Source organism: Schistocerca americana, chromosome 3 (genome assembly GCF_021461395.2).
Source record: "Schistocerca americana isolate TAMUIC-IGC-003095 chromosome 3, iqSchAmer2.1, whole genome shotgun sequence".
In the NCBI taxonomy this organism is placed as follows: domain Eukaryota; kingdom Metazoa; phylum Arthropoda; class Insecta; order Orthoptera; family Acrididae; genus Schistocerca; species Schistocerca americana.
Genome location: NC_060121.1, coordinates 737,030,117 through 737,042,383, shown reverse-complemented (window position 1 = coordinate 737,042,383; position 12,267 = coordinate 737,030,117). Strand labels below are relative to the sequence as shown.

Here is a 12,267-nt window from a genome sequence, read left to right as displayed (position 1 = left end):
TCAGTTGATGAAACTGAACCACCGACATATCTGGACCATAAAAAGGAATGAATGTTCTGAAAGTTTATACACACATGTGATACGTATTTCATCACAAGAACATAAAATTATTCTAAGATTTAAAAAAAAACTTAAGGGGTGTGAACTGTTCCACCTGTGTAATGAAAAATATTGTCTGAGGAATTTGTGTTCCACTACACCTTGTAGAAACTTCCAGCAAGAAAGTTACCAAAACTATAAAATTAATTTTGGTATCATCTGAGAAGTTTTCATTATTGTATTGTCGTTTATGAACAAATTTTATTAGTGAGATACTGTGTGTGCCACAGCATCTGAGTACTTGTCCTACTGCCAGGATTTTTGTGTCAAAGGCTCACCTTATTACAACTGAGAATATTGCCTACCTCCTAAAACTTTATTTGCCGCTCTTACTGACCCATCGTCACTGCGCCGAACACCCAGTCGCCGAAATACACTACATAGTTAGTACCTGTAGGTACTTTCAGGCAACTACCTCCATTGGAGTAGAGCAAAATATATTTGTACGTATGGTTTTTCGAAACCCAAGTTTTATTGAAGCATACTACTGCATTCCGTTAAAAATTTTTGTCCACCATTACACTTTCTGAATCAGAAACTGAGCAGAGAACACAAAGAATGGAGGTCTCCGAGCCAGAATACTTAAGTTTTGCACCAAGATCCTTTTGTATTTTTCTAGCCATTGGATACTCTCATCTTTTGTAAATCTAAAAACAGTTCTACGCACTAACTCTTTGTCAAAATTGTCAAATGCTGTAGATCTCCGGTTTCATTTAAAATCCTTTCTTGGAGGATCAAAACACATGCACGTATTCAGAGATTTTTCCAGTGTTAGAAGACCAGTAATATGGAATACGGTTGATTTTAAAATGCCACGAGATTTTATGACCGTTTCATGAACTTGCGCAAAATTTGTTATTCCTGGTTTCTTCGCTGTTAACCAGATCAGTAAAAAGCTTTGGTACATTTGATACAATGGTTTGATTGTTTTCAAATGTCTTTTTGCCCTTTATGCACACCGACTGAGGTAGTACTACACGTATGACCTTGATTCTGCATTTTGCTCATTTCGAAACTTATTCAACGCACATTTTCACAGAAGGCTGAAACCTCATGTGTACATACAATATCACACAGAAACACTAGACATTCACTTGGCGCTGACCTCCTGCACTGTTGAGTGTGGCAACAAAGCTACGAGGCAGAAGAATCACAGTGCTTAGCCCCTGTGGACTACAGGCAGAAGGTGTGACCACTCTGGTATGAATGTGCCAGTCTTATTGTCATCTGGGGAGACATAAACTGTCCAGCAGTTGATTGGGATAGTTAGTTTTGTAAGTGGTGGGGATTACAAGAGATGCTGTGACAATATTAAATGCTTACTCTTGAAACTACATAGAACAGATAATTTGCAAGGTCACTCATGTTTAGGTACCAGAAAATGTAGCATCTATTTTTGGCACAATTCGCATCAATTTTTTGCAAAATTCATGTCTTTGTGTCAAAATTTGCACTCATTTTCTTTGTAAATGATTAGATGCACAACTTTAAACAGATATCGTGCTACATGAGTGAAGACAAACAAATTATTAGTTCTTTGAAATTGACTGTTAGTGTTTGATGGGAACTTTTTGACTGGAATGTTTGCTTTTCCAAACACTTCAGTACTTTTTTCTTACAAAATGGCCTTTGTTTTCTTCGTTTGGCTGTAATTGTTGTTGTTGTTGTTGTTGTGGTCTTCAGTCCTGAGACTGGTTTGATGCAGCTCTCCACGCTACTCTATCCTGTGCAAGCTTCATCATCTCCCAGTACCTACTGCAACCTACATCCTTCTGAATCTGCTTGGTGTATTCAACTCTTGGTCTCCCTCTACGATTTTTATCTTCTACGCTGCCCTCCAATACTAAATTGGTGATCCCTTGATGCCTCAGAACATGTCCTACCAACCGATCCCTTCTTCTAGTCAAGTTGTGCCACAAACTTCTCTTCTCCCCAATCCTATTCAATACCTCCTCATAGTTACGTGATCTACCCACCTTATCTTCAGCATTCTTCTGTAGCACCACATTTCGAAAACTTCTATTCTCTTCTTGTCTAAACTATTTATCGTCCATGTTTCACTTCCATACATGGCTACACTCCATACAAATACTTTCAGAAACGACTTCCTGACACTTAAATCTATACTCGATGTTAACGAATTTCTCTTCTTCACAAACTCCTTCCTTGTCATTGCCAGTCTACATTTTATATCCTCTCTACTTAGACCATCATCAGTTATTTTGCTCCCCAAATAGCAAAACTCCTTTACTTATTTTAAGTGCCTCATTTCCTAATCTGATTCCCTCAGCATCACCCGACTTAATTCAACTACATTCCATTATCCTCGTTTTGCTTTTGTTGATGTTCATCTTATATCCTCCTTTCAAGACACTATCCATTCCATTCAACTGCTCTTCCAAGTCCATTACTGTCTCTGACAGAATTACAATGTCATCAGCGAACCTCAAAGTTTTTATTTCTTCTCCATGGATTTTAATACCTACTCCGAATTTTTCTTTTGTTTCCTTCACTGCTTGCTCAATATAAAGATTGAATAACATCGAGGAGAGGCTACAACCCTGTCTCACTCCCTTCCCAACCACTGCATCCCTTTCATGCCCCTCGACTCTTATAACTGCCATTTGGTTTCTATACAAATTGTAAATAGCCTTTTGCTCCCTGTATTTTACCCCTGCCACCTTCAGAATTTGAAAGAGAGTATTCCAGTCAACATTGTCAAAAGCTTTCTCTAAGTCTACAAATGCTAGAAACGTAGGTTTGCCTTTCCTTAATCTAGCTTCTAAGATACGTCGTAGGGTCAGTATTGCCTCACGTGTTCCAGTGTTTCTACGGAATCCAAACTGATCTTCCACTAGATCGGCTTCTATCAGTTTTTCCATTCGTTTGTAAAGAATTCGCGTTAGTATTTTGCAGCTGTGACTTATTAAACTGATAGTTCAGTAGTTTTCACATCTGTTAGCCCCTGCTTTCTTTGGGATTGGAGTTATTATATTCTTCTTGAAGTCTGAGGGTATTTCGACCGTCTCATACATCTTGCTCACCAGATGGTAGAGTTTTGTCAGGACTCCCTCTCCCAAGGCCGTCAGGAGTTCTTATGGAATGTGTCTAATCCCGGGGCCTTGTTTCGACTCAGGTCTTTCAGTGCTCTGCCAAACTCTTCACGCAGTATCTTATCTCCCATTTCATCTTCATCTACATCCTCTTCCATTTCCATAATATTGTCCTCAAGTGCATCGCCCTTGTATAGACCCTCTATATACTCCTTCCATCTTTCTGCTTTCCCTTCTTTGCTTAGAACTGGGTTTCCATCAGAGCTCTTGATATTCATACAAGTGGTTCTCTTTTCTCCAAAGGTCTCTTTAATTTTCCTGTATGCAGTATCTATCTTACCCCTAGTGAGATAAGCCTCTACATCCTTACATTTATCCTCTAGCCATCCCTGCTTAGCCAATTTGCACTTCCTGCCGATCTCATTTTTGAGACGTTTGTATTCCTTTTTGCCTGCTTCATTTACTGCATTTTTATATTTTCTCCTTTCATCAATTAAATTCAATATTTCTTCTGTTACCCAAGGATTTCTACCAGCCCTCGTCTTTTTACCTACTTGATCCTCTGCTGCCTTCACTATTTCATCCCTCAAAGCTACCCATTCTTCTTCTACTGTGTTTCTTTCCCCCATTCCTGCCATTTGTTCCCTTACACTCTCCCTGAAACCCTGTACAACCTCTGGTTTAGTCAGTTTATCCAGGTCCCAGCTACTTAAATTCCCACCTTTTTGCAGTTTCCTCAGTTGTAATCTACAGTTCATAACCAATAGATTGTGGTCATCAGAGTCCACCTGCCCCTGGAAATGTCTTAAAATTTAAAACCTGGTTCCTAAATCTCTGTCTTACCATTATATAATCTATCTGAAATCTGTCTGTATCTCCAGGCTTCTTCCATGTATACAACCTTCAAGCTTTCAAAAATGATTGTTCTGTTGAAAACCTTCAGCATGTTCCTGCCAGTTAAGTGAATACATCTCCAATATAAGGTGTTTCCATACATTATTTGTCTTTTCCCACCCAGTTTAAAGATCAAAAAATGTGCGACTACTCATTTCGACCTTTCGTGGGCATTTATAGACCCGTGCTTGACAGAGCTACGGGTAGAACTGACGAGGCACTTGACATAGTGGTAGAACCAAGCGTACAGCATATAGATTTTAAAGTTAGGGAAAGAATTTCAGCACCTTTGAAAGTTACAGGTTTTGTTTTCCAGTCGCTATAGTGTAGAGGGTTGTCACTTTGGACTATTGTTGCAAGTGGCTGCAAGGGTAAATAGACGAGAATTTTGATTGCGACAGGGGAAGTATCAGCACGGGGAAACAAACCGCACCTCCAGTTTGCTGGGCAGCAACCTACAGCAGAACTGACGTATTGTCAGAGGGATCGTCGTTCTCTTCTGGTGTTGTAAGGGTCATAATCAAACTCCTGCAAATATAGTTCAAAACATCCTCCACCTTTTTTGTCACATTAAAATTGTCCGCATTATACTATCTTTCTAGCTTTAGCTAACAAAATAACGTACGCGTCTCTCTCTTATAAAATACTAGGTCCCATGACTAAGTACTATGTTGCATTACCCAATGTGTATCTTAAACGGACCATTCAACCACCCACAACTGGCGTGGCTCCAGATCATTGAGTGAATTGATACATCGTTGCCTTCATACATTTTATTTTGCAAGTAGGTTGCGCACATTATCTTTCCAAATTGGGCTTAATCAGATGATGTACAATGCCAGCAACTGCCTAAATTTTCAATATTGTATGTAGAAAATAAAGCGATTTCAAACTATAGCTGATTTGGATACAGTTAACTAAGAAACAGTGTCTATTAAGTAATTTTGCGTTTTCACATTTTGAGGCAGAATTCGCATCTATTTCCCATTTATTGCAAAATGCCAATTTTTCCAGTCCTTACTCATGATGGAAATATTAGATCGAACTGCAACAAAAAGTCTTGATCTGTTTGAGGATGACCATATTGAAAATGGTAAAGCAATTGTTGCATTGAGGATTACTGAAGTACAAAGGGCAGCTAAAACAAGTAGGAAAATTTGCGTTTTCTGTCAGCTGTATGAAGATGCAATCATTTCAAGGAGGAACTTGATCGTTTAACTTTGTGTAGGAGCATGTGACAAGTGTTTACAGAACTTTACAACAACAAAGGGGAAAAATTAAGAAAAGTAAAATAAAAAGTGTTTGTTAGGTGTTGAGGGGCACTTTCGAAACCAGACAGAGCAAAAAATATTTACATAATTCTTAACTATCCATTGTAGTTGGCGGTAGGAATGCAGTGGTGTGTGATTAGCAGTTATAAATAAAACAGCCTCTGGCTGCAAAATGGATGTATAATTTTTTCTATTACATGATTGATTCATGGAATTTCATTCCTATTGTCAGATGCACCTTAAGTACACATCTAACCTATGTCAGGTGTTGTTTTCCCAATTACAACTGGCTGTCAACTGAATGGCAAGGGTGCAAGCCCATGTCGACAGCAGCACACCAGAATGTTTTTTCCCTGCTGAGTAACTGACAGAGGAATACAAAGAACAACTAAGACAGTTCTTAAATCTTGTGTAGCCAATGAGTTCAAATGAATCATTATTGTCATAGTTGTATGTGCTCCTGTCTGCAAAGACTTACAGAACATTGATAAACAAATAGCATCTGTGGTAGCAGGCTAAGCTGTAACAGAATCTGTATTGCTTTGTGGAATACCACAATTGCAAAAGAAAGTGGCCATCAGTAAAGTTGAGGGTTAAGGTAGAAGTTGCAGTTCAAGAAGGGGAGAAATATTGCAAACTGATTCCTTCCCCATCTAAATTCCAGAATGTAATAGGACAGCATCTTGGGGTGAAAAAAGCTGTCAAAAGTATTGTGATGATGATGGGTATAAAACCTATGTCTGGCCATCCTGATTTAGGTTTCCCATGATTTTCCTAACTCGCTTCAGCAAAAGCTGAGACAGTTCCTTTGAAAGGGCATGGCCGATTTCCTTCCCTAATCTGAGCATGTGTTGTGTCTGTAACGACCTTGTAGTCAACAGGACATTAAATACTAACATCATCCTCCTCATCCTCCTCCTCCTCCTCCTCCTCCTCCAGTATGAGCAGCCTAAATTTTATGTACTGATTGAGCATGAAATGCAAAAAGCTGATTGGATGCTGCTTCCCTCCCCCAAGCAACTAAAACACTTACAACATTGCTTTTAGTGACAGTATTTTGATGGGGTTATGCTTGTAAACATAATTCAGATGTGAGGGTGAGTAGAATGTTATATTAAAGCTATTGTTAATGTTTCTGTCTCTACTTCCCAGCTTCCATTGTACAAGTTTAAAGGAAGAAGTTATGGGGGTTGTTGTTGTTGTTGTTGTTGTTGTTGTTGTTGTTGTTCATTCTGTCATTGTTTACATCTAAAATCTAGAGCAACTTGGGTCAAATATCACAAAAGAGAAACACTGGTCATGTGTGCATACATAAAATAAATTCTACACAGTAAGTTGTTACAAAATGATCAGAATGACTCCATGAGTGATAGTTAGGTTCTTTACTGGGATGGGATCATCATAAGAATGATACATTTGGTCTTGATGCCTGAGATTTAGAAGCATTTAAAGGTAGGCTAAGACTGCTGTGAGAGTAACTCTTCCAAAGTTTTAGCACTGTCATTGTCTCTCGCCTAATTCTTTGAGCACAGTGTAAATAGTGTAAGTTTCTTCTTCTTCTACGCACAAATTTCTGAGGGATTGGTATTTCAGTGCATGTGAAAGAGTATTCAAAGTACTGCACCGTGGAACTCGATAATGGCTACAGGCAAGTGGCCCACTCATCTAATTCTGGCACTTGCACCTTACCACATGAATAGACATTGACATGTACTTTAAAGACCCAACTGTTTCCTTTTTAACAATGGATTTTAAACCTGAATTTTAAAGGTTTGTTATTGTAGTTGGAAATATGGTAGGGTTATTGGAAGTGAAACAAAAAAAGAAAGACCAAATATAATTAAAATCAGGACATAGGTTTCATTACGTAGGAAGAGAGCAGGTAGAAAATTGAGGTGTAAGCTTTGTGAACAAGAAAATTTAAAACAACTTTATACATAGTGAAGTGATCTTGGACAGAATGAAGGAAATATTATGGTTTTTGAAGCAATTTTTCTACCTAATAGCAGTGGGCCAAAAGGAATTAATTAAAAGAAAAATATACACACAACAGCCTCACCTTCATAATGTAAAACATATTCTTTAGTATTATAGCCACATAAAGGAAGATATTTATATTTAAACAAACAAATGAACAAATGGGTACAGCACAATTGTTTATTTGTTCATTTGTTCATCTGAAAATCTCCAAGAAAATTGGAGATTAGGGCAGTGTATTTTAATGACCCCTTTGCATGGGGTTTTTGAACTTTTTAGGAAGTTTTACTTAACAAATTCTTACTTAAAACCCTTGAGAAACAATGCATTGATTCATTGTATATTAATATACTGAAGATTAAATGTATGACCACGCTATAGATTCCATATTATCAGAAATCTTATCACTGTAGCTGTAATCAACTATTAACTATATCACCATCGGGGTAATCTTTGATTGTAAAACTGGGAAAGCTAAGAAGTAATATATATATTGCTATGACATTTCTAAACCACTTTAGATTTAGTAATGACCTTTTACCATTTAAACATGAATGGAGGAATTAAATAGAAAAAATTTAAAACTAGTCATGGAAATAAATTACAATAAGATTAAAAAATTTACAGATAAAATCAATGCTGAGACAGCTCTCTCTCTCTCTCTCTCTCTCTCCTCTGTGTGTGTGTGTGTGTGTGTGTGTGTGTGTGTGTGTGTGTGTGTGTGTGTGTGTGTGTGTGAGAGAGAGAGAGAGAGAGAGAGAGAGAGTCTGAGAATGCAATAACTACCAATTTCTTATCAATGTGCTCGTCTGCCACTCAACATCGCCTCTGTGTGGTGAGAAACAATCTCTTATTTTCATATTGTTGGTATGGCAGCCCAGATTTTCTATTATTTGATATCAAAAGGAAAATTAATGACGTCATAGAAGCAGTGGGTGAGTGGTTTTTTATATAATTTATGTACAGTGGCTTAAAGGGCAGGCAGAGAAATTAACAGAGCAGTAAAAGTGATGTGATGCACTTTCAGTGAACTACATAGCGTTTTCAAAACCAGTCTTGTGAAGTGTCTGAAGGGAAGCTGAATAATCACTTACAGTAGCAGGGCGTGGATTTTTAATACAGAAAACATTCAAAAACTGTAGTGTACTCAGTGATCAGTAGAGATGCTTGTGTTGAAAATTGCTAGGAGGATAGGGAAACAAAAAGGATCAGAGTGAAGCAAAAAAGGTAGTTTTAATTGCAGTGGTGGGGTAGATGGAGTGGGTGGGAAATGCAGCCAGAGGAATAGATGGTAGATGGACCAAGAAAGTTTTTCACTGAATTCGAAGAGATGAGAGATAAGTTCTGATGTAGACCTGATGGAAGATGCTAAATGTTATTAGAAAATGGTGTGGTAGCAACATGGACACCTAACTGAATTCCATAAGGTACTAAGAAAACGAGAGTAGCTCTTTATTCAACAGTGTATGTTCAAGTGACTGATGGAATTCTTTGAGGCATTGAATGGACAGTAAGCGCATGAACAAGTTGGTTGGGACCAGTGATAGTTACATGTGTCACTCTGAAGGAAGACATTGAATGCTTGGCAACCTTTTACTTGACCCCTTCTGTTATTTTTATTCCACCTAGATATTTCCATTATCATATCAAGATTGAATGGTTATATTCACTGTATTTTGTAAACTTCATGTGTGTAATCGAAGTAACAAATAAACTGATACAAATTTACATTTGATGGTGGATAAATTTGGGTGGTGATATGAAAATGAGAAAGAACCACTTGACCACCCTAACTGTAATAAACAATATCAGGAAAAGGCAGATAACTAGTCACCATAAATGTAACATGTTGAGTTGCAGAAAGGCTCAATGAAAAACACTGCTATCCACACAGTGAGCACGCCTCATGCACGAATGACCACCATCTTTGGCAGCTCGGACTGGAAAGAACCACTGGGCCCAGGCTTCCTGCATTAGTGAAATGATTACTTTTGGGGATATGATTAGCAAAAACACCTTTGTAAACCAATGGTATCTCATAGAGAGACAGAGAGAGAGAGAGAGAGAGAGAGAGAGAGAGAGAGAGAGAGAGAGAGAGATGCTATCAAAGACTCGCATGGGAATATTTCTAGTGCTTACCTATAGCCTCTTACTTGTGATGCCATTCAGTCAGTCAAAGGTGTTGTCGAACATCATTCCGGTCTGAACAGCCAGAGGTGGTGGTCATGTGTGCAAAAATTGTGCTTGCTTGCTTGTGTGTGTGTGTGTGTGAGAGAGAGAGAGAGAGAGAGAGAGAGAGAGAGAGAGAGAGAGAGAGAGTGTGTGTGTGAGTGCGTGCGCACATGAAAGGCTTTAACCAAAAGCTGAATATGTAACAGTCTTTTTGTTGTGCCTGTCTGCAACTCAAGTCGTCATTATGGTGAGTAGCAGTTCATATTTTCCCATGTGTTGTGGATATTCCAACCTAGAGTTTCCATTGTTTGATAAAAGTAATAAGACTTAATCATGTGCTGTACATTAGGCACAGTTTCCATGTGTAAGATGGAGAAACTCTCATCAGGTATTTTGCCCACTTTCACCTCTCACAAGTTGAGAATGTAGGGTACTTCATATTTTGTTATAATTAATTACGGACAGGTACTACACACTTTGCTATGAGTAAGTACTAAAAATAATTGCACAGAAGTGCTACACTGCTAGCATTTCTTATCTCTCAAGGATAGATCATGTAATTTGCATACAAGACTTCCATACGAATCTCTGTGATGAGCAAGCATTTGATGGATTGGTGCTGTTGTGGTTTGGATTTTGTACATTTGCACGCGTTTCACTTTGCAGTACAGTTTGTCCGCAGATTTTTTTCAGAGAGCATATTTTAGGTTCAAACGTGGTAGGCACAATTTTGAGTGGCCCAGAATCCCACTAGCACAGCATAAATAAAAAATTCGAGTAATGAAATGTTTGCACTTAAGTAACATAATAAATCTAGGAGATTATTACTTGCTTAAAATTGAGTGTGTTCTAAATTATGATTAGTGTGAAACCATGTTACAGTTTAATGATAATCATAGGTTTAGACAGTTTTGTTTGGAAACATCTATTCCAAAATGGGCACAGTAAATAGACTAAATTGCTTCATTGACATCAGAATGGAAAATATTATGTTTGTTTCAGTGTCTGAGAAATGTGAGAACTGAAGTATGTAAATCGCTGAGTATGAAGTTGGAAGAAGTTGAGCTGTCCATGGGGATGTCAGATGATTTTGAACATGCGGTAAGATGATTATACATATTAAATTTATTTAGTCATGTTGGAATTGAAGGGAGTGTTTCAATATTTGTTTCCATATAGCAAAATTGTCTACATATCACTACAGTACAAGTTGTGTATCACATTTTTAAATTTATTGTATTTTGTCCTTTTATATATTTCCTTCATACTAAAGACACTGCAAAATGAAAATAGAAAAAAATGAGATGTCAACTACAATTTTCAGAAAATTAGTTCAATGAGACATCTTGAGTCTCACTGCTACTGCGAGCGTGTAGGCTCTGTGTGTGTGTGTGTGTGTGTGTGTGTGTGTGTGTGTGTGTGTGGACAAAACGCAACAAGTTGTTTGTCACCTTCATGAAGACCCCTTCCAGGTCCGGGGCTTAGAATAGGCCCGAGGTATTCCTGCCTGTTTGTCGTGAGAGGCGACTAAATGGAGTCTCACATGTTTCGGCCTCTATGTGATGGTCCTATGTAGGGTTTGACATCTGTTTTTCAAAATTTTCCTGAAGAGCGAGCCAATTGGGGAAGGGTGCCTTACATGGTGCATAGTGTCCATCATGCGCTGAGACCTCTTGCATCCTCAATCTGTTGGGCGAGGTCACCCTCCTGGGTGCGTTTTCCTCCATCCTCTGTGCAGTATCACTTTCTGTGCTGTCGACAATAATGGACTTCTTAGCTCGTTTGCACCTGATATCCAGCACGGTAGCCAGTCCGTTGTGGGGCCACCATGTACCCTGTTGGTTGTAGCCCCCTGACCACACAGAGATCACTCTGCTGATGCCTGCACTGTTAACTCCCCATGTATTCCAAGGAGTAGATGCCTGTCACCCTGGGGCATCAGGACTCCCGGCAATGGCAACCCTGCCATGTGGCCTTTGCTGTGTCTAGTTGGCACCCGTGGGGAGGGCCCGTGTCGGAGTGGGTGACATCAGGGCAGATGACACACCATGAAGCGTGGTACGGCACCTCTTGCTGGTGGTCAAGCACCAGCAGTCTCTAAGCTGTCAAGGTCTAACTTCAATGCTAAGAAATACGTCTACGACCATGAGCGTGGACACTGCAGCAGACGCTTCACCATAAACTGAAAGAAATCACCTTGGCTGTGACTGCAGTTAGCGGATATCACTGCCTGCGTGTTCTTATAGTAACCAACGTGAGACTCTACTCACCGATGCCATGGAGCAATTGCAACGGGTATCATGTCATTAGTCATCAGAATATTAATGAAATGTCCACTCTATTTGAATCCCAAGAAAATAGGAACCTTCTCACAAAGGAATGTGAGGTGATATCAAAATTTATCCAACATACAAAAATTAACTGCAGGGCTTTCATGTATGCAGTAGTAGCACACAAGGAAATATTATGTCTTGGAAGCGTATATTTCATTGTCTCTTCTCAAAGTAACGCCCTTGTTTTAGTATGAAGTGAGAAAAAAAACACGAAAAACTCAAGTTCCTGAGAAGCATATCAGTCATTTCCTCTTCTCATATCATAACTTTTGTTTTAGTATGAAGTAAAAAAAATAAACAGTTTAAGGTTGTGAAGCATAATATGACACCTTAGTCTATGTACGACACCAGATTCTTATCGTAGGCGCTATTGGAAACGCAAAAAGCAGGGAGCTGTCCATTCTTTTGTCCAACAGTCTGTCTCCTTTCATGCATTACTCACGCTAGGAGATTCTTATTTAAGGACTT

At 38.8% G+C, this 12,267-nt stretch overlaps 1 protein-coding gene across 1 annotated transcript in view; it reads left to right on the top strand.

Moving 5' to 3' along the window:
• The window catches only part of LOC124606686 (pyridoxal phosphate homeostasis protein), a 95,472-nt gene that overhangs the window by 57,394 nt on the left and 25,811 nt on the right, over positions 1-12,267 (top strand). Inside the window, exon 5 of the mRNA XM_047138705.1 lies at positions 10,469-10,567. Coding sequence (XP_046994661.1) covers positions 10,469-10,567 — 99 coding nt within the window. The remainder of the gene's footprint in view (positions 1-10,468; positions 10,568-12,267) is intronic.